Source organism: Panthera onca, chromosome E3, assembly GCF_046562875.1.
Source record: "Panthera onca isolate mPanOnc1 chromosome E3, mPanOnc1 haplotype 2, whole genome shotgun sequence".
Taxonomy (NCBI): domain Eukaryota; kingdom Metazoa; phylum Chordata; class Mammalia; order Carnivora; family Felidae; genus Panthera; species Panthera onca.
This window is the reverse complement of record NC_138354.1, coordinates 1,964,155-1,986,252: the sequence shown is the minus strand read 5'-3', so window position 1 is coordinate 1,986,252 and position 22,098 is coordinate 1,964,155. Positions and strand designations below refer to the sequence as shown.

Sequence of the window (22,098 nt, the reverse complement as noted above, 5' to 3'; positions counted from 1 at the left end):
TCCACCAGAGATCCTTGTGGACAACTTTTTCACCCAGCTCAAGACAGGGTATAAAAAGATTGGGAGTTTCTCCTGTACTCTCCCACCAGCCAAGGATCAGTTTGCGGGCCATACCTGACCCCCACAGCTTGTCCCACCATACTGCCATTTCTAATTTCCTGCTGTCACTCCACAAAAGTACCAGAGACTTCTCCAGCCACTACTTGCCAACTGCCTGGGCTCCCCCCCCCCCCATCTATCAGTTAAGATGAGGGGTACCAAACCGCAGAGGCTTCAGATAGACATTCATTTCTCTCTCAAATTAAAATCTGGGGATAGGATGTAACAAGGCTGAGAAGCATCCCTGCACCTTGTACACCAAGGCTCCTTCCAGCTTCCCACTCCATCCTCCTCAAGGCATGGCCTTTGTCCTCATGGCCTCAAAATGGTGGCCGGGGTTCCAGCCATCACATTCAGATTTCAGGTAGCAGGATTCCAGGAAGTGAAGAAAAGAGGCACGAGGAGCATGCTAATTATCCTTTGTGCTAGAGACTCCTAGAAGCAGCTGCTTCTGGCTTATATGCCATCGGTCAGAACTTAGTCACATGGCCACAGGCAGCTGCAAAGGAGGCTGGGAGATACGGTCCTTTATTTTGGGAGCCGTGCGACTAGCTAAAAATTGGGGGTTCTATTATCATGGCGGAAAGTGAGCAGATACAGGGGACAACCAGTAATTCCTGCCCTACCCAGGATCTGGGACCAAGGCAGGAGAACAGAAGTCTCCTTGCCCCCCAGGCTCAGCCTCTCCCCCGGTGAGGGACACGGGCATCAGACAGTGCCCGCGGCAGGTCTGCACAGAGCAGGCAGCACGGCTCCCCAAGACAGACGGGACCGACCTCCCCACCGTCCTCCAGAAGGCCCAGAAAGGACAGCACGGCTTCAACAAAGCCCCTAGCACGTCCTCCCCAACAGCGATCTTACGCCAAGAGGGGGCTCGGCCGTGGCGTCCAGCTGTGCAGCCGGCACATTGACGGGGTGTTCGGCACGTGCCGGACACACGTGAGTCCGAGGCACCCGGCTGCCCACCCGGGCCACGAGGCCACAACACCACCCACACCTCCCGCCCCTGATGTGCGACAGGCCGACTCCCGGGCTCCGCCTGCTGCTTCACCCGGGGGTGGCTCCCACCATGGGGGAGGGGGCTTTGGTCCCCACGTCCTGCAGGGGTGCCCCTGAGAGCCTGAGATGCGGGCACGGGCCCGGAAACCACAGCAGGTGCCAAAAGCACAGCCAGGGAAGGTGGCGACGCAGCTCACGGATGGCGCTCAGTCTCCCTGTGACCTTGTCTTTCTGTCTTGATGAAAAATTAGGACCTTGGTTTCTGCGTCCCCAGTTTACACGGCTGCTTCCACGTACCCTGCAAAGCTGCCTCATCCCAGCCGTCCACCACAGTGTCCTCCACACAATGGGGTGTGGACAGGGACATCAGAACACAGTGAGGGGACGGGTGGGTCACGGGAATGCAGGATGTTCTCGTGCTTCCCCGACGCTGGCTCATTCCGGAGCCTACATATACGTGGGGACGGGATAGTGTCACCCTGCCTGCCGGCCAATCGTGAGGTGTGAGGGTTAATTCTGTGCGTCAAGTTGCCCAAGCCACAGTACCTAGGTGATGGGTCAAACACCAGCACGCACGGTGCTGTGAAGGTGTTTTTCAGGTGAGATTAGCATTTACATCAGTAAGGAGTTCGGCAGAGGGCCCGCCACAGCGTGGGTGGGCCTCACCCAATCAGGTGAAGAGCGAAAGCATTCTCCCAGGGCAGAAACTGTGGGGTGGAGCGATCCTGGGAAAAGCACCCACAACTGGGAATGACCCAGAAGATGCCTGAGGCTCCCCACGCGGTGTCCTCGAGAAGGGTTCTGAAGTTCCACCAGTGGCCCTTCCTCCGAAGGTGGCTGGTGAGGCACCCGCCGATTGCAAAGGGCTGAGGGACGCTGGGGCTGGCTGGTCCCTGCCGGGGCCTCGTCTCTCGAATCCACCTCTGAGGCAGAGAGAGCCCTGGGTCTGGGGCCAGCCTCTCTGGCCTTCCCCCGTGTGCCGGGCCTGCCCGCTGACCTCCTCACTGTGGCCTCCTTGGCCTCTTGGTGCTGCCCCGGTGCTTGCAAGGGGTGCTGGGGGGCACCGGGCTGTGGCGTCGGCTTCCACTCTCTGTAGACCCTGGAGGGGTGGGGAGACTTTAGCCCGTGGTCAAGGCCGACTCCAGCGAAGCCAGAGTCCCGATGGCTGGGTCCCTGGCTGGTACGGATGCCCCGCCCACTGGCCACCCTCAGTCAGGGACCCACGCGGGCACTCCCCCTCCTTCAGCTCCGCCCATGCCCGGCCCCTTCTGGGCCCCGTGGGACTGTGCCTCCCTAACCTGGGGCTCCACCTCCCCACACGCTCTGGTAACGCAGGCCTGTCGCCAGGACCTCCCTGAGCTACCTGCTCGCCGCAAGGGACACGTGCAGTGAGGATGGGACAGCCCTCGGGGAACGCCTCCCACCCCTCCCGTTTAAAGACTCGTCGTTTAAACTGGCCTGTACCACTGGCCATTACTCAGCCTGCTCTGGTCTGGGAGCTTCTGACCCCAAGGACACAGCCAGCAAACACATGCCCCGAGAGCCCTTGAAAAGAAGGGCATAATGATGGGAAGGTCTTAACCTGCTCGGACACAGTGGCAGCAGGGAGCAGGTTAAAGGTCCAGGTAGGGGGACTAAAGTTGGGCCCGAGGAAGCACTTCTCCCCCTGGTGGCCTTCCCTAGGACTTGACTGTGCGTGGGCTCGGGGCGGGGGGTCGGGGGGGGGGCGGTGAGAAAATGGTGTCAGCGTGGCCAGAGAGACTTTCCGTTCCCAGAAAGGGTTCAGGCAACACAAGCCATTCGCGGGTTGGGCTGAGGATTACGTGAACGCGGAGGCTGACGCGGCTCAACTCGTCTCCGAGATTCAGCATCCGTGGCTTCAAGACCCGGGAACAGAGGAAGTGGGGGTGGGGGAGACGGGCAGGCTGGCAAAACCGTGTCTCGTGTTTTGCGGTTAATGTCCAGGCCCGGCCACGTTACGGTAAAACGCACTCACGATACCGGGGGCGAGTGTGCAAAATGAGCACAACTTTCCTGGAAGGTTGTCTCGCTTCACTATCAGTTAAACGAAACAGCACTGCAGTTTTGGGATGAAAGCCCCAGGGTGGTGTGGTTTCGCTCACGGTCTAGGCCTGTGCCGGCTGTCCCACTAAGTAGCCACCGGGCAAGCGTGGCTGCTGAGCGTGTGGCAGGGGCCTGTGGCGAGTGGCCACAGGGTGCGCGTGCACAGGGACAGGGCGATCCGCAGGCGGGGGCGGGGCAGGCACTGACCTCGGATGTCCCGGGGCGCGAGCGGGGTCCTGCGGGGGCCCGGGCTGCTCTGCCACGTGGCGCTGGGGAGGGTGAAGGTGACCTCAGGCATCCGCAGCACCTTCTCATCTAAACGGTGAGTGAAAGAGGAAAGGACGTGATTTTAGGGACCGCCCCATGAATCCCGGTCCATGAAAATAAAGGCCGAGTGATGGGCGCAGTGGACTGAGTACTGAGGGTACCTCGTTTGTTTCTCATCGATACCCAAGCTCCATCCTTTCCAGAATGTTCTTTCTTCCGGCTCTGATTCCTTTCCTTCCCCAGCAACCATGCTCTCCTCTCCTTTTCCTCCCCGTTTGCTCTGAGCCAGCCGTGACCCCGCAATGCGGAGGGTCTCCCGGGTTGGCCGAGCAGAGCCTCCTCAGACAGGCGAGGAAGCAGGCAGGCAAGGGGTGTCCCCCCCGGATGTGGTGGGGCGCCCACGTGCAGAGCCCCCACCACGGCCTGAGCTCACATCACCGCGCTGTGCTTGCCCTGTTCACCAGCTTTACTCTCTTCCCGTCTCTGCCTCCACCCGACCCGTCTTACACTGACGTGTCTACCATGTATTCTCCGGCTGTCGTCCCCCCCCCCCCCCCCACGGCCCCCAGTGCTCCTGACATGGTGCTCAGCCCGCTGGGGAAGGGACAGGGCGTCAAGAAGTCTTTCACAGCAGAGGTCACTGGACTGAGCCCACGGGAGCGGACGGAGACTGACGGTGGCCACCTGCAACGGTGCGGCCGTGAGGGAAGATGGGACGATGATTTCCCAGGAAGTTAAACACAGGATTGCCTTGTTTTCTGCAGATCCGCTCCTAGGTTTTACGACCCCAGAGAACCGCAAACAGAGGCTTAAACGAACACCTGCACACAGATGTTCACAGCAGCACCACTCGTGGTGGCCACACACGTGCCCGTTCACCAGCGAGTGAGCCACAGAAGGTGGCCTGAGAGTGGCGGACTGTACCCGGCATAATAGAGCATGCTGTCCTGTCCCAAGCCACGGCGGGGACCCACAGGCACACGCCCTGAGTCCGTCTGTAAGAAAGGGCAGAGACCCGCTGGGGGACAAGGCCCGGGGCTCAGCACCTCCTTTAGGGGAAATGACATGTTCTGGAACCACACAGCAGTGTGGATGCACAACACTCAGTGTACCCAATGGCACAGTGTTGCACACTTGAAAATGCTGAGTTTTGTCGTGTGAATTTGACTGCAATTTTAAAAGAACGTGGGTTGGACGTGAAGAACGCTCCAGGATCGGCACGGTGGGGTGGGCACGGCTCGTCAGGGAACCCGGCGAGAGCAGGAGGCCGGAGACCCAGCAAGCCCGGCAGTCGACGGAGACCGAACCCTTGGCCTCAGGGAGGCCGTCTGTCCGTCTGTTCCCTACCGCGCACCTGCTATGTTTACTGAGCACACAGAGACTAGCATCCCTGCACTGAGGGAACCTACGGACCGCGGGGCGAGGAAGACGATAGACAAGATCATTCAAGATTGTTCAATACACAGCCCCTCGGGCGGGGACGCGGACTGGGGTCGCGGTCTGAAACGGCACAGGCAGGGAGGACCTCGCTGAGAAAAGTCGACAGCCACCGAGTCAGGCTCTGCAGGCGGGGCGGGGGGGAGCCATCTGTCTCCAGCCCTTCCTCTCCTGGAGAAGCTGCGCTTGTGCGATGGTGTGGCCCACCAGGCAACTCCAGGCGCAGGGCTCCGCGTGGCCTGGGACCTGCCAGGCGTCCCCGCCCGCAGGTGGGGATGCCCGGAGCTGCTCCAGATCTGAGTCAAGTGGATCCTATTCAGGGGGAAGAGCTCCTCATTTACAGGAGTCCAGCCACTATTTAGGAAGGTTGTGGGGCAGGTCTCACGCTCCCTGGACAGGCTGGCACACAGCTCCAGGGAAGAGCTCCCTTGCTGCCGGCCCAGGATGGGGATGGGAACAGGCTCGGGCCCGGGCCGCCAGCCGCAGGCATGACACGGCCGGGGTGAGCTCTGCCCCTGCGTTATCACTCTGTGGCGAGGAACCTATTTGACAGGGTTGCCGGGAGTGATAAATGAAGCAACACGTCCACTCCTTCCTGGCTTCCATCCGCTGTCTGCTCAGTGTTCTCCGTTCTTCCCTCCCTCAGACGCCCACGGGGTGTGGCTCATGACTGCACATCCAGACGCGATACAGCCAGACATCAGCCACGGGTACGGGGCCAGCAACCCCAGTGCCCTAAACCGTGAGCCAGCAATAACGTGAAGTGTGGGGGTCTGGGGCGCCTGGGCGGCTCCATCGGTTGGGCGTCTGACTTCAGCTCGGGTCATGATCTCGTGGTCTGTGGGTTCGAGCCCCGCGTCGGGCTCTGTGCCGACAGCTCGGGGCCTGGAGCTGCTTCGGATTCTGTGTCTCCCTCTCTCTCTCTGCCCCTCCCTCACTCATGCTCTCAGTTTGTTTAAAAACAAACAAACAAATAGTGTGGGGGTCTCTGGGCCCAAGGGAGGTGCCCAGGGGAGCCTGGGCCTGTGCAAACACCACAGGTGGTGATCCTCAGGCTCTGTCCCCAGACCTGCACAGCTCCCCCACCGGAGAAATGGGACATCTAGTCTACCCCAGCTACCTGCGGGGCCTCCGTGTACCCCTGCCAAGGACAAGTGTGTTCCTTCTCTGGGCAGAGGCAGCTGGGCACAGCGGGAGGGGCATGGGGGTGCCGGCCCCGGCCGCATGGCCCTGGAGATGTCACTTCCACTCAATTTACCCATCTGAAGGTCTGGAAGGACCATTGATGCTAACGGGCTCTAACTTGCCCACAACAGAGACCCACGATGGAGACAGGAGACCGTCTGTGCCCCACGGGGCTCCTATAAACGCAGCTGAGAGGAGAGGTTCCAGCCTTTGGCTGGGGGCCCACAAAACAGGGCTCAGCACCTCCCCGTGACGTGGAGGCTTGGGCTGTGCCCCCTTCTCACCAACCAAGAGGGCCAGGTACAGTGCACTCACTCCTGTTTGAAAAAGGCTGCTTTCTTTTGTACACAGCCTGGGCATTAGACGGTTCTAGGGAACCACACTGAACTTCTCTGGCTGTGATGTGCATAAACACTCTGTCATCACAGAGAGAAAGCTCTTGAAAGAGTCGTGGGTGAAAGGACATGATTGGAGACTTTATCGAACCCTCTCCAGGAAAGCAGATAACAAACGGAAAGATGGAAACGTGTAGACAGAGCGCAGAGACGGAATCAGCAGAGGGCGGAGCGCTGCGCGGGCCATGCCGTTAACGTGCTCCTGTCCCTACCTCTGCATGCGTTAGCAAGGTCATGACAAAGCGGTGTGGAAGCAAACTCCTTTTTAAGTCATCTGGACAGACACATTCCGAGGGGCTTATCTCCAGGGGACGGGCGGCCGTCACAGGAGCTGTGACACTCCTGGCTAAGCCGTGATGGCAAGGCCTCCCCCCGAGCCACCCGGCGCCCCCACGCCTGTTACTCCCCAGACAGGTGCCATCACGGCGCCTCCCCCAAGTGAGGACCTGGGGACCGGCGTCCAGGGCGCCTGCCGCCCGCTGGGAGGACAGCGGAGGGCGCGTGCCCAGCCCTGCATTTCAAGGTTCCCGTGCCTGGTGCTGCTGTATTCTCTGGGATTGTGTTCTTCTTTGACGAGCGTGTAGACAGGAAGATAACTGAGTAAAAGCTTGTGAAAGCGGCAAATCCCATGTGGGTAAAGAACACTTTTTTAAGTGTTTTTTTTAAGTGTTACCGCAGGCCCACGCGGTCGCCAGCACATGCAGGAATCACAGGGGAATGTGAACTGTGTCCTCCAGATCGGAGATTTCTGAAAAGCTGGAGAGCGTTGCTACGAATCGGGTGGGGCCAACGTGCACACCCACCAGCCAGCCAGAGCGTAGCTGTGCACACTGTTTCTACTGCAAAGGCCCTGGAACACACTCGGGCTTTGCCCCGCAAAGAATACTCAGCTAGAAGGCCTAGGGTGTGGTTAGGAGCTGGGGTCCGGCCCACCACTCCCAGCCGTGTGACCTCGGGCGAGTTCCTGCACCTCTGTGCCTCAGCTTCCTCATCTGTAAGGTGGGGACGGTCGTCGTTTCTTATGCGCTCACAGCTGTAGCTGCGCACACACCGGTAGCATAGGGGCACGGGGCCACACCACTGGGAGACCGCCTCTGGACGGGGCCCGCGCCACCCGGCTCCTCTCTCGCTGGCAATCCTATCTGTATCCCAAACTTCTCACCGTGAGCGTGTCTCACTCGTGTTGCGACCACAGCCACGGGAGCTGCAATTCAAACCCGTACAGAGACAGACTGAGTGGCGGCAGCAGGCTGTAGTTTTAATCATCGTTTTAAACTCTGCTGGAGCATCAGATGGGCAGAAGCAAAGCTGAATGCCTACTGAATGCCTCTGCGAGTGTTTCTTTCCACGAAGCCAGCGGCCCTGGCCCACCCACTCACCGCCCTGAAAACCTGAAACTTGCACCCAGGAGCACACAACTGACGACAGCCCGGACCGTCATGCTTTCTCAAGATGCACCCTTGACGGGAGGGGCAGAGTCTTGAGATGCAAACAAAACCCCAGGGTGTTAGTTTCCGTTTCGGATTCTGTACCTGCATGGAGACTGGGGCTGGGCTTTATCTTGGAGGCCGTGGAGACGGCAGGGAGGAAGCTCTTTCCGGACGACTTCGTTAGCGGCAGGGGTGCAGGCGGTGGCTGGCTCTTGGCCACGTGCTCCACGGAGGGGGGTTGAGGGTTCTCCGTCACCTGCAGGGACAGTCGCACAGCAGGGCAGGGTGTGGGGTGCGGGTGGGGAGGGAGTGACACCTCAAGGCCACTTGGAGCTGAAGCCATGGACAGATGAAACCCCTGCTGGGTGGCTCGCTGTAGGCACACGTCCACCTCAGTGAACGTGAGCAGAATCACTGCTAACGCTCTCCTCCAGCCCCAAGAGGAATGAAGGAATGAAGGAGTGAAGGAATGAATGATGCTTTCCTGGCTGCTGTTTGCCCCCCCACACACCACTTTCTCCTCTCAGTGCCCCCCCCCCAACAAATGGAAGGGGTTTAAATGGTCAGCATTTAAATAGACTGAGTGGGGTGCCTGGGTGGCTCACTCGGTTAAGCGTCCGACTTCGGCTCAGGTCATGATCTTGCAGTTTGTGGGTCCAAGCCCCACATCAGGCTCTGTGCTGACAGCTCAGAGCCTGGAGCCTGCTTCGGATTCTGTGTCTCCCTCTCTCTCTGCCTCTCCCCTGCTCACGCTCTGTCTCTCTCTCACTCAAAAATAAATAAACATTGAAAAAACTAAAAAAAAAGTTTTTTAAAAAAACAGACCGAGTAAGCAGATTGTCCTCTGCGGTATGGGTAGGTCTCATCCAATCAGTCAAAGTCCTGGTTAGAAGAGAAAGTCTGCCTTTCCTGTGAGTAAGAGAGACTCCTTATGCCTGATACCCTTGAACTGGGACTTTGGGTTTTTTCCTGCCTTTGGATGTGAGCTGGTCTCCAAATTGCCAACCATGGCTCTGGGATTTGTCAGCCTCCATAAATTATGTGAGCCAACTGTAATAAACCCGTGTGTGTGTGTGTGCGTGTGCGCGCATACGAGTGTGCGTGTGTCCGCCTGTGTTGCACGCACACACATTCTATTGGTTCTGTTTGTCTGGAGAACCCTGACTGATACACTCACCTTCCGCCCCCTGCTGCTGTCCTGCCCTTAATCCTACTGAGCTATCGCCAGAGTGGCTTCAGTGCAATCAGCAAACGCCCACTGTGGCTGGCAGAGGCGGAAGGAGATCTGCCAGGCCCCCGGCTGCTCACTAGCCTGCCCAGAGAGAGGCCTGCTCACTTCCTCCAGTTTATGTGACCAAGTGTGGTGAGAAAGAAACCCTGTGAAGGGAACACCATTTCCATACGGACTGGAACCTGTGCCAAATACACCCTCTCCCCCCTGCAAAAGAACTTCACGGCACTGTGGTCAGTGAGTGATCAGTGTGGTCAGTGAGTGATCGGCGTGGTCAGTGAGCGGTCAGTGTTGTCAGTGAGCGGCCGGTGTGGTCAGTGAGCGGTTGGTGTGGTCAGTGAGTGATCAGCGTGGTCAGTGAGCGGTCGGTGTGGTCCATGAGCGACCAGTGTGGTCAGCGAGCGGTCGGTGTGGTCAGTGAGCGGCCGGTGTGGTCAGTGAGCGGTTGGTGTGGTCAGTGAGCGGTTGGTGTGGTCAGTGAGTGATCAGCGTGGTCAGTGAGCAGTCGGTGTGGTCCGTGAGCGGTCAGTGTGGTCAGTGAGCGACCAGTGTGGTCAGTGTGGTCAGCGAGCGGTCAGTGTGGTCATTGAGCGGCCGGTGTGGTCAGTGACTGATCAGTGGGCGGTCAGTGTGGCTGGTGTGGTCAGCGAGTGGTCAGTGTGGTCAGTGAGTGGTCAGTGTTGTCAGTGAGCGGCCGGTGTGGTCAGTGAGCGGTTGGTGTGGTCAGTGAGTGATCAGCGTGGTCAGTGAGTGGTCGGTGTGGTCCGTGAGCGGTCAATGTGGTCAGTGAGTGACCGGTGTGGTCAGTGTGGTCAGCGAGCGGTCAGTGTGGTCAGTGAGCGGCCGGTGTGGTCAGTGACTGATCAGTGGGCGGTCAGTGTGGCTGGTGTGGTCAGCGAGTGGTCAGTGTGGTCAGTGAGTGGTCAGTGTTGTCAGTGAGCGGCCGGTGTGGTCAGTGAGCGGTTGGTGTGGTCAGTGAGTGATCAGCGTGGTCAGTGAGTGGTCGGTGTGGTCCGTGAGCGGTCAATGTGGTCAGTGAGTGACCGGTGTGGTCAGTGTGGTCAGCGAGCGGTCAGTGTGGTCAGTGAGCGGCCGGTGTGGTCAGTGACTGATCAGTGGGCGGTCAGTGTGGCTGGTGTGGTCAGCGAGTGGTCAGTGTGGTCAGCGAGCAGTGTGGTCAGTGAGTGATCAGCGTGGTCAGTAAGCGGTCGGTGTGGTCAGTGAGTGATCAGTGTGGTCACTGTGGTCAGCGAGTGGTCAGTGGGCAGTTGGTGTGGTCAGTGTGGTCAGCAAGCGGTCAGTGTGGTCAGTGAGCAGCCGGTGTGGTCAGTGTGGTCAGCAAGCGGTCAGTGAGTGATCAGTGTGGTCAGTGGGCGGTCAGTGTGGTCAGTGGGCAGTCAGTGAGCGGTCGGTGTGGTCAGTGAGCGGCCGGTGTGGTCAGTGAGTGATCAGTGTGGTCACTGTGGTCAGCGAGTGGTCAGTGGGCAGTTAGTGTGGTCAGCAAGCGGTCAGTGTGGTCAGTGAGCAGCCGGTGTGGTCAGTGTGGTCAGCAAGTGGTCAGTGAGTGATCAGTGTGGTCAGTGGGCGGTCAGTGTGGTCAGTGGGCAGTCAGTGAGCGGTCGGTGTGGTCAGTGAGTGATCAGTGTGGTCACTGTGGTCAGCGAGTGGTCAGTGGGCAGTTGGTGTGGTCAGTGTGGTCAGCAAGCGGTCAGTGTGGTCAGTGAGCAGCCGGTGTGGTCAGTGTGGTCAGCAAGTGGTCAGTGAGTGATCAGTGTGGTCAGTGAGCAGTCAGTGAGCGGTCGGTGTGGTCAGTGAGCGGCCGGTGTGGTCAGTGTGGTCAGGGGGTGGTCAGTGTGGTCGGTGTGGTGTGGTCAGTGTGGTCGGTGAGTGGTCGGTGTGGTCAGTGAGCGGCCGGTGTGTTCAGTGTGGTTGGTGTGACCAGCGAGTGACCAGTGTGGTCAGTGGGCGGTCAGTGTGGTCAGTGTGGTCAGCGAGTGGTCGGCGCATGGTCGGTGTGGCACTCTATTGAGTGCTGGATTTTGCCTACGTGGGGCTGAGGCTTTCCACAGGTCAACACTGCCCAGTACCCCAAGAAGGTAACGGAATGAACAGCACTACCCACAGAGGGACAGCAAAGCATCATGGGTAGTGACAAGAAACGAAAGACAACCACGTGGCCACGGAACAGGGAGCAGACAACCTAAGTGTCCACGAAACGGGGCTGCGTAAGGAGTTCATCCCCCCGCAGGTGTCGGAGGAGGGCCATGCTCCCAGGCCTGGTGCCGGGCTCTGGCAGGAGAGGGACGCCTCACGGTGGACAGTGCTTCGCGACCCTGTTACCGTTTAGTGGACGTGTTAGAACCAAGCAAGGTACCCTCTTAAGGTGAAAACGCAAATACCGTGAAGGTACTTGAGAGTTCATGAAGTGACGTTAAGGAAGGACCCGAGATCAGAAGGCGGTACCCAGGGAAGACACGCACGCGGCTTCTGATGAGGAAGGGTGGTGGGGGTGTGGGGGGTCTCCCTCTGCCTCCTCTGCACCTGGGGCCCTTCTCCGTCCACCATGACGCTCCTGCTCTGCTGTCCCAGCTGGACCCCGGGACCCTGGGAGCCAGCCAGCGTGCACCCACCGTCTGCATGCTCCAGGTGAGGGAGGGTGACAGCTTCCCCCTGGCCTTCTCCGCAGAACGGTCCCGGCCCGGGCTGGCGTGGGGCCACCTCCTGTCTGCTGGGCTCGGGTCCCTGGAGTCCGGGGCCATGTCCTCCGGAAGGTGGAGGGAGGAGCGGCCGCTGCCACCCTCGCGGTCCTGCGCCTTGGAGCGCCGGGTGGCCGCGATGAGAGCGATGCTCTTGGTGCTCATGGCCATCTCCTTGAGGGTCTGAGCGCTCAGGGCCGGGCCGCCGGCCTCCGCTGCCATCCGCGAGGCACCCAGGTCCAGGCCAGCGGGGGCGCCCAGCTTGGAGACCAAATTCTTCACGCTCAGGGGGCCTGCCTGCCGCAGGAAACCAGCATCAGCGACGGTCAGACGTCACTGGGCCACCCTGTTGGCCTGCCCCACATTGGACCCCCAGAAGCAGACTCAGAGTCTGTGATTGGAGGCAAGTGGTATGGGGGTAAAGGTTTCTGGCCATGGGAGGAGGGCCCAGGAAGGTGGATGAAGCCAGTCCCTGGGCCCGGACACCCTGGGGGAGTGGGTCACCACACCCACGGGTCAAGGGGCCCCAGGTACTTACGTACCACTCACAGTCACAGGTGGGGCTTTTCTTGGGGACCTGAACTTCCCAGCACTCCAGCCAGGGCGGAGGGCTCCCCATGGGGCAGGGGCATCCTCCCCTCCCCAGCCGGGGACAGTGACCCAGAGTATGACCACTCACACTATTACCAGTAATCATGATGAGACTAGCGGCCTCTTAAAGACGGTTCACAGGAAAGGCCCCAAACTACTAAGGTGTGAATACTCACAGCCTTTCCCTTTCCCCAAGCCCCCGCCATCTGCCAAAGAGATTCCTGATAGCTGTGCTCCCCCCACCCCCCCAGCTCTGCGGGGGCAGGAGAGGCCTCCCGGGAGCTCGGGGCCCTGGTTAGGGCCGCACACCAACCTCATGAGCCGGAGGCGTTAGCAGGATGCGGAGGGATGGCAGAGGGAGAAGGGAATCCTGCTTTCCCAGCGTTTTCGATGGCGTGGCTTGCGACGACGTGTAGCCACCGCTGTGGGGGACACACAGAGGCGGCAGCTGAGCCAGCTGCCGGGGCCCCTCGGCCCTGCCTCCAGCCAAGGAGAGCGGAGACTGAACCCCAGGAGGCCGCAGCCCACGTCAGGCCAGGGCAAGTGGCATCTGCACACTGCTGCATTCAGGGGCCACGCCGGGAGTCTGGGCTCTGGGTTCTTGCAGAACCTGAGGGGGGGCCACAGGACCCCCCGAAGTTGTGGTCAGCTGGACAGAAGCGCACGTGGCCCGGGGACTCCGCTGCAGCTGGCTTCTGACACGGGGACAATCTTGTGGGGGATGGAGGCCCTAACTGGTGGGGTCTGACGCCAACTCGGCGTGATCGTGCCAGAACTGAACTGCGGCACACCCAGCTGGCGTTAGATCCGCTGCAGTAGAAATGGAACAGGAGGAAACATCTAAGCTCAGGCCCAAAGAATGGCAATGAAAGAGCTGTGCCGAGCTCTGGCAGAAGACCTTGCCAGGTAGGAGGAACAGGGGGAACAGCATGGGCCAAGGCCCTGGGGCAGGGGCCAGCTCGGCACATCCGAGGCCCAGCAAGGAGAGGAGGGTGGGACAGAGACACAGGAGTTTGCCCAAGACCTTGTGTGGAAAACTTTGGCTGTTGGAAGGAGAAGGGACCTCTGACAACTTCCAGCCAGAACTTTCCCCGGTCCTACCGTGTCTACTGTGAAAGAACAGGGTTTCCTCACCTTCCGTCAGGTCAGGTCACCCGTGACTGTAAGAACAGAGCATCACGCATCAAGCCCAGGCTCCCTGGCGAGTGGCCTTGGGCTCCTGACCTCTGCTGTCTCATCGGTGAAACCGGGACACCGATAACTCGAGCCACTGGGTAGACCGCTAGCTGGATGACAAGGTGTTTAAGCACCACGTGAGCCAGCGAGGCCTCTGGGTGCTGTCGGTAGGGCACAGGGCTGCCTAGCACCGCGGCCAGAGTCCAAACCAGAGACAAACGTTTGGCCTGCCCTCCTGCGCCCCCACTTCCTCACGGTGAACCTCGGGCAAGGCGCTGGGCCCTGCAAACCTGCCTCCACCTGTGGAATGAGACCCGGAGCAGCGGGGACCCTGTCGCCGAGGCCACACCTGACTTGGGCAGTAATGCTTCCTACGCCAGCTCCAGACTTGGCACGTGGCCATGAGAGGTCCCTTGGGGCAGGGAGCAGCCTGTACCCCCTCCCCACCTGCCCCTCGTAGGATAGAGACTACGTCTGTGTCGTTCTCTTCTTAGTGCCCTGCACAAGCGCTCAGTCAGTATGTGGTGAGGTTTGGCCGATACTCTGCTCCCCTCCCCAACAGCCACCCCTCTGCTTGTGCAACAAGCCCCCGTGTTACTCTGCGTGACAATGTGTCCAGCCTGGAGACATGGGTCGTGACCGGTCCATGCCGGTTAGGGTCCTCCTTTCCCTTTTCTGTAGGGAAGTGGCCCAGGAGAGAGCAGGTGATTGACGGACTTAGTGACATCTACTGGGGAAGGTTCTCGAAGGGACTTTTCTCCCAGATAAAAAATAAGGCCAGCCCTCTCTCCCTTCCGTGTTTAGGTGTGGTTATATGAAGGTGTGATCTATGGAGCTGTGGCAGCCTCTTTGACCACAAGGGGAGACATCATTCACGTGCCAGGGACGTGGGCATCATCGAGTCATTTAAACAATGGCCCCGAGTCCGCTCATCCTCCAGACTCTCAGACAACAGACACCTGTTTACATTGGACCAATCTCACTGAGAATTCCGTTACTCACAGCTGAAAGCGTTGAGTCCGGACCAGCGGCAACTGGAAAGTGTAAGAGCCCGGGGAGAAGCCCGGCTCCCGTACAGGAGCCCCACTGAGGTGAGAGGCCTCCTTCCCCCACCCCCTGGCATTCGGTCCTCCTTGTAATGGCAGCTCTATCTGCCGTGTCCCCACCACGCCCGACACGTGCAGCCCTGCGGGGAGGTCACTGTTGGCCCCGTGTAGAGACGGGGCACCTGAGGCCCAGGGTGGCCAGTCACGTGCCCAGTACCATGGTGTGGGTGACCGGCACAGCCAGGAACCAAGCTCTGGTCGGTCTGGCTTGGGGGCCCGGCTGCCAGCTGCCCACGGGCAGGGCCCCAGGGCCTCAACCCGGGGAGGGCACAGGTGCTGGGCCTCAGCCACTGCCATGGGAACCGGCTGGGGCGCCGTAGGAGAGGCCTCGGGTGGCACCAGCCCCACCCGTGTGCAGGGACACAGAGCTCCTTCGTGCCGTCTGCATGACGCCAGCGTTCCAGCTCACGGCCTGCAGATGGCTCGGCCTGCTGTCTCGCCACGGTCCGGGCTGTGGCTGCAGGTACGGCCTGCACGAGGCGAGGCACGGCCCCCTCCTCTCTAGGCTGAGGATGGGAGGTGGGGGGTCCCAGGCTTCCTTTGCAACCGATCTACAGTGAACCCCGTCTCAAGGTGGGATCGACACCTGCCTTCCCTAATCAGGGGGCCGAGCAGCAGGTTCGGGCGGGTGTGGGCCCAGGGGCAGGTGGCAGACGTGTCTAGTCTTGACCGAGGGATGGGGCACTTTGTTTTTATATGCACACACACATACGCAAACATCCATGCACACACGTGCACCCACATAAAACTCACACATACACACACGCACCCACACTTGCACGCATAAAAGTACACAAACGAGCACATCCATGTGTATGTGCACACGTGCATACACACGTGCGTATAAATGCACCGTGTGCACACACACACAGATAGGCCCGCACGCACCAAGGTTGGAGCCCTGGTGACTTCGCTACCCCAAAGGGCACAGCCTGAGCCTGGGCATTGCACCCAAACACGGCGTCTGGGCCTTCACTGCTCCTGATTTAGACAAACCAGCTGCAAAGGTATTTGGGGCAAAACTGGAGAGATGTAACTCTAGGTAGGAAGCAGCAGTAATTCCGGGGATGGTGGTTATGGAGGGAGGTGCCCCAGATTTAAAGCATATGACCTACGTCACAACGTCTGTGCCACAGTGCATGTGCCCTCCCCAGGTTCCCACGTGGAAGCCTTGACCCCTGGTCCAACCGCCTGGAGTGCAGTCGTCGGGAGGTGATAGCGGCTAAACGGGCTCACCGAGTGGGACCCAGATGGCAGGGGACCGTGCCCTTGCGAGAGGGGGGCGAGGCCTCCACAACATGAGCACGCAGCACGGGGGCGGCCACCTGCAGCCAGGAAGATGGTCCTCACCAGAACTCTACCCGCTAGCCCTGGCATTTCGGACACCCAGCCTCCGGAACTGTGGAAGCAAATGCCCTGTGGCCTGTGCCCCCCCCATCCGTGACGTTGTGTGAAGCAGCCCAAGCTGGCTAAGGCCCGTGACACACACTGGCAAGACGCTAACCATTAACGTGAGGGAACTCTGGGAGTGCTCGGTCTATGAGTCTGTCTCGGGTGCTAGAAGATACCAAAGCAATGAGTCGACAGAGGAGAGGATAGAAACATTGGCGGTAGCACCAGGAGGCTGATGTTGAGCAAAAAGCGCGTGTCAAAACGGCCTTTCTAGCACCAAACTCCCCAACCTAGGTGAGCACCTCCTAGGACACGCTCGCTCGTCCTAACCCTACAAGGAAGGGATAGCGACACACTCCACGAGAGGCGACGCCGGGGCCACGATCCTGGGCCGGCCCCCAGCCCTCCCGCCACACTCCACAGCCGGGCCCGAGGGTGCAGTGATGCGGGGTCGCGAGAGGGAAGAACCGGGTACCTGTCCTCCTCCAGCAGCATCAGCGGCAGTTCAAACTGGGCACCCCACGGGAGGTCCTTCCTGTCGTCTGGCCAGTCCCAGCTAGCCTCCTCCTGCGGCGCGGGGGACTTATTCAGAACCAAGCCGTCCTGGGGACAGACGGGGAGCTGGGGGAGGCCGCATGGACCACAGACACAGGCAAGCCATGTCAGCAAGCAGAGATCCCCGAGGGGCCGCAGAGAGGTCCCTTTCCCGCTGGCCACCATCACTGGAAGGAAACCAGCCAGCAGGGAGGCCCGCGAGCCAGCCTGCCAGCTCACTTCCGGCTGGCCCTCCCCAGCACAGACACAGAAAGGAGGCTCTGTGCAAGGGCGAGTGCCAGGGACCGCCAGGGCGCAGCCTCGACCTTGGAGCAAAAGTGGTGCGCAAGCCAGACGCCTGTCGGAGAGCCCTCCAAAGCCTGCAGGCCCTTGAGAAGACACACAGAGGACTCAGGTGGCCCAGAAATCCCACTTCTGGGCGTGCACCCCAAGGACGGAGAGCAGATTCATCCACACCCGTGTTCACGGTAGCACGTTCCCAAGAGCCAAGGGGTGCAAGCACCCAAGTCCATGAGCAGGTGACTGGATACACACAGTATGGTCCGGCCACACACAGCCCGACGGCACTCAGCCTCAGAGAGGAAGGACATTCGGACACCTGCTCCCCCATGGATGGACGAGGGCGTCGTGCTCAGTGAAGTAAGCCCGGCACGAAAGGACAAGTGCTATATGGTCCCCGGAGTGGTCGAAACCACAGAGACAGAGAGTAGACGGTGGAGCCGGGGCTAGGGCATGAGGGTTTAATGGGGTCAGAGTTCCGGTTTGGTACAACGCTTTCTCTGAGCTCGGGGAGTCCATCTAGGGAAGGGAACCCGACGGTGGTCTTGGGGACCCTGACATATACTATAGGACAGGCGGAAGGGTGGGGAGGAGGTCCCACAGCAGTAGTGTGAGCGGGGAACCAGATGGCTGCGTGGGGACTGAGCCAGCAGAGCCGGGGAAGCGGGGAGCTCTCGGCACAATGCGGGTACCTGGGACCTCTGAGCGGGGGCGGGAAGCACCTTTACGTGCAGTCGGATCCCGGGAGCCCTGCCGACACCACACGCGTGGGCTCCTGCCCCTCGCCCACCCTGCCCCAAGCCCGGGGAGCCCTTGGCCTCTCTCCTAGGAAGGCGCAGCTGAGGGGCCCTACCTAGCTCAGGGCAGGGGGAGAGCCGGGAAACAGGATTCGTGTGGCAAATGAATGCAGAGCCCCCTCCCCGGCCTTCCTCTCTAGGGAGTCCCCAGATGGGCCCATGCAGGGGACTGCCGGCTCGCCCTGGAGGAAAGACCTAAAACCACATCCCTCCCAGGGTCCCCGTGGCACCGAGGTCCAGCCCACACTCAGGCTCCTTCCCGTCAGCCCTCTGTGTCCCACATGGGGTGTGCAGCAGTCCAGGGTCCCAGGCCTGCCGGTGAACAGCACAGAGGGCCCCGGACCCAGCCTCCCCGAAACCCTGCACCCTTGCCACTGGCTCGGCCTGCCCAGCGCCGCTGGCCCCAGCACCTGGTGCGGGGCGGGGGGAGGGGGGGTGGTTCCCGGGCGTCCTCTTCCCACCTCAGGGTCAGTCCCCTCACGGGGTCAGGGCGCGCAGGAGGGGACAGCGAGCACTGGCCTGAGCCGCCAGGCGCACTCACCCGCAGGGAGCTCGACATGACCGAGTGCAGCAGCAGCAGCCGGTTCAGCGAGCCCGCACCCAGCTCCCGCAGGATCAGACCGTACCGCTCGTCCAGGGACTCGGGCACCGCGATGCCGCCACCTGCAGGGGCCGGGGAGAGCGGGGGCGGGCACGCGTCCCTACTTGCCGGAAGGACAGCATCCTCTTTCCTCGGAACCTGGAGGCAGATACTCCAACCCGATAAAGGCGGATTTTCCGGACGGTGGGTTTTCCGGGCAGTGCCCCACGACCCCCCCCCCCCCCCCCCCCCGCACTCCCCAGCGGGTGGTCCGTGCACCTTGCGTGCGCGAACGGATTTCTCGCGCGAACGGATTTCTTGCGTGAACGGATTTCTTGCGCGAACGGAGCATAGCACCCGCGCCGTGCCTGGCTCTTCCTCACTTACCTGTACCTCCCGGAGAGTGTCCTGTGAGCTGGGCCGGGCCGGGCCGGAAGGGGCACTGGTCTTCCCCGAGCACGCGCGGCGCCCCGCTCCGCCCCCCATGCTTCCCGGGGCCAGGCCGGGCGGGCTCACCCTCGATCAGCTGCCGCTGGTCCCGGAGGAGCTGCTCACAGAGCCGCCGGTGCTGGTGGTAGCGCCGGATCACGAAGTCCTTCTGCCACAGCAGACTCCTCCTGCGCAGGCCGTCGGCCCGCAGCTCCGTGTTCTCGGCCTCCAGCTCGTGGGCCCAGCACAGCAGCCGCAACACCTCCCGCTGGTCCTCGCTGCTGGCCTGCGCGGGCAGCAGCTGCTCCAGCTGCGAGGCCTTCTCCTTGGCACTGGCCAGACGCCGCTCCAGCCCCGCCTGGCGGAGACACCGGGCGTTCAGGGCAGGGGCCCCGGGCGCGGCTCCCAGGTCCGCTCGCTCTTGCGGACTCCGCTTCGCGGATCGAACTCAGGGAGACACCGGGTGACCGATCGGGCCCGCGGACGCGCGGCCATCGCCTGCGTTTACCGTGTCCTTTATTTTCTGTGTCCTGAGGCTTTCGCACCTGGGCCCTGGCCGTCCCTGGAGGGACTGCCCCTCCCAGGGCCAGCCAGTTCCTGAGGGTCCTAAACCCCTCACCCAGGAGCACACTTCTCGGATGCAGACCAGCCAACCCAGAGCCCACACCCCGACCCTCTCCTCCGTGGGGCCCTCACACTCTGGGCCACTGTCCCCCAGTCCTAACCCCCCAGGGACCAGACGGCCGGGACAGCCCCCATGCCCTGGAGCCCACTGGAATCACCCAGACTGGCCGGGCCTCAGCCTACTTGCCCTGCCTCACCCGCTCCTTCCCACGGAAACCACAGTAAGGCTCACGCCCAAGCACCGCCTCCCTCTGCCTCCTGACTGGCCCTGGGGCGTCCCCTGTGGCCCGCATGGCTTCCCGTGCCCCCTCCTCTGGGAACTGCCAGCAAAGACTATCTTTCCAACGGCGGTCATCTCCAGGTGTCCTGGCCCTGCTGTGCCTCACAGTTTCCCCGAACACACTACGCTCAGAACACACCCTAGGACTCACCCCTCGCCGTGTGTCCACCGTGGGAAACCCCACTCGCACGCCCACCCCCAGAACCGCAGCCCCGGGCACAGGTCAGCTGACAGCCCCCAGTGCGGCCCAAGCAGGCTCCTCCAGCCGTCACATCTTCCTCTCTGGGCGGCGGAGGGGGCGACTTCGGGGGAGTTGGCTCGGCTGCCTGGCATGGTCCTCCTCTTCTGCCTGAGGTCCTCCCCGGCCCCCGAGGCACCAGCAGCCCCTCCCCCAGCCCCAGCAGCCCGTCCGCGGGTCCGTTACGACGCTGCCCCGCGCCACATCGCCGGCGTCGGTGGGGAGAATCCGGCAGACGGTCAGCTTCAGTGGCGGAGGGTCCCCAGGCCTGGCGCCACACCGGACGCTTAAAACCTAAGTTTGTCTCGAACGGGCGGGTTAACTCACGAACGGACTCGCAATTCCATGCTACACGCTGCATCTCCGAATCCAAATTTGACCCCTGAACTCATGCTCTCTGCTGATGCACATTATGGTTTCAGCAAGAGGCATTTTTCTTATTGCTAAATGCCGGGGGGCTTCTGAAGTGAGACCACGCAGCCTCCAGACTGCTCAGGGACACGCAGCCCCGTGAAGACACATGCTGGTTTGGCCGCACAGCCTTGAGGCGAAGCAAGTGCCGCCTGCTTTCGGCACGTGGCGCTTCCCCCGCTTGCCAGAGAAGACACCCGCGGACGTGTGACTAGAGGGCGCTTCCCGGCTCCCCAGCCGTGCCTGCTCTGCCGGGACCGTGACAACGTGAGAAGCAAGCTACTGCATGAGCGTCTCAGAGAAGCAGCCGGCCCTTGCTTCTCCAGGAGGAACCGGGTCCCCTCTGGCCGTGTCCCTTGTTCCGCCCCCCTCCGCACCGCGTGCCCCAGGCCTGACTCGGGGACAAATGAGCCGGAGGCCACGCATGGGAAGCACTTGCCCACAGGACCCCTCGGACCTGGAGGCCCGCTGTGTGTGCAGACAGGCAGGTGGGGTTGCCCCGCGGCTCCTCGGTCCCCCAGGGTCCGCCCATCCTGCACACCGACCCCCGCAGCAGGGAGGTCACGGGCCCCGCAGTCAGCCCAGGTCATGTGCAGCACCTCTCCCCCCGCCCCCTGGGGACTTGGGACAGTTTATCTCAGCCCCCTGAGCCTGGATGCCATGCACAGGACGGCGGTGGGTGGCCCTGCTCTGTGGACTGTTGTCACGGGGTCACCATCCGTGCATTAGCAGCGGGCATGCCCGCGCACGGACAGCCCCTGCACCCACCTTGAGGGCCGCAGCTTTCCTCTGCTCAGCCAGAAGCGTGTTGACCTCCTCTCTGGCCACGGCCACCTCAGGCGGCTCCACGGACTCGCCCTCGTCCCCGTCCGCCTCTGCCGGCTCCTCGTCCCCCTCCGGCATCCTGTCCCTGTGCACGAGGTGCTGGGCCTTCTCCCGCTCCCAGCTACGGCCGCAACAGAAGGGGCAATGGTCAGGGTGCCGGCCCCCACCCCGCCGGTCTGCCCGCAGGCCTAGACCTGGCAGAGGGACAGACGTGGGCCTGTGGCCTGACCTCCTGTATGTGTACAAACAGAGGCGTGAACAACAACTGGAAGGAAATCAAGAAGCAGTGAGCGCTTCGCAGGATTGTAGCAATTAAGCGCAGGACCCTGCAGCCGGCCCGCCACCCCCACCCTGGCTCTGCCCCAAGGCTGCCCGGGTGACCTCGGCCTTAGAACGTGGCTGGCAGGCGACAGCACACCTGGGGCTCTGAGGGCTAGCTGCGATGGCCCCCTCGCAGGGCAAAACCTCAAAGGTGCACCACAGGGCACCAGGCTGGGTCTGAACTGCCACGGGCACCGTGGGGAGCCGAAGGAAGGGAGGAGCGGGGCTGGGACCAACAGAGGGACGGAGAGCGTTTCCTGCCACCGGAATCCCTCCAGTGCGGGCATCACACCGTTTGTGTAAGTTAGAAAACAAACAAGGAGGAAGCAGCAGGGGGAGGAGGAGGACAAATGCTGGGAGGAAGGGACAAGAATTGGACCGGGACCCCAGGGCTGAGTTGAAGCTCCTGCAGGCAGGGAGCCGGGTGTCCCGGTTTGTCCAGGGCAGTGCCAACACGCTATTGTAAGCACCGCCTTCTCCTCTCAAACGTGTCCCGCTCTGGATGACAACTTACGTGATCAGCCCCTCCGCACGTGGTCAGGCTACTCACAGCAGGTACGAGTAGCAGGTGTGTACAATGGTAGAAGCATCCTGGCCTCGTGACTGTGTGGCCTTGGGCAAACCCACATCCCCTCTGAGCCTCAAAATCCTCTGCTGTAAAATGGGCTTGACCCTAACCTACCAGGCTGGC

General features: G+C 61.5%; 1 protein-coding gene across 1 annotated transcript in view; it reads right to left on the bottom strand.

The window, feature by feature from the left end:
• Positions 1–1,649: 1,649 nt before the first annotated feature.
• Positions 1,650–22,098, bottom strand: part of LOC132689683 (kinesin-like protein KIF19) — a 41,037-nt gene continuing 20,588 nt past the window's right edge. The window contains exons 12-20 of the mRNA XM_060649639.3: positions 21,030–21,207; positions 18,796–19,066; positions 18,241–18,362; positions 16,544–16,671; positions 12,708–12,816; positions 11,738–12,100; positions 7,979–8,132; positions 3,370–3,477; positions 1,650–2,197 (exon numbers count right to left, since the gene is read on the bottom strand). Coding sequence (XP_060505622.3) covers positions 2,100–2,197; positions 3,370–3,477; positions 7,979–8,132; positions 11,738–12,100; positions 12,708–12,816; positions 16,544–16,671; positions 18,241–18,362; positions 18,796–19,066; positions 21,030–21,207 — 1,531 coding nt within the window. The 3' untranslated portion in view covers positions 1,650–2,099. The remainder of the gene's footprint in view (positions 2,198–3,369; positions 3,478–7,978; positions 8,133–11,737; positions 12,101–12,707; positions 12,817–16,543; positions 16,672–18,240; positions 18,363–18,795; positions 19,067–21,029; positions 21,208–22,098) is intronic.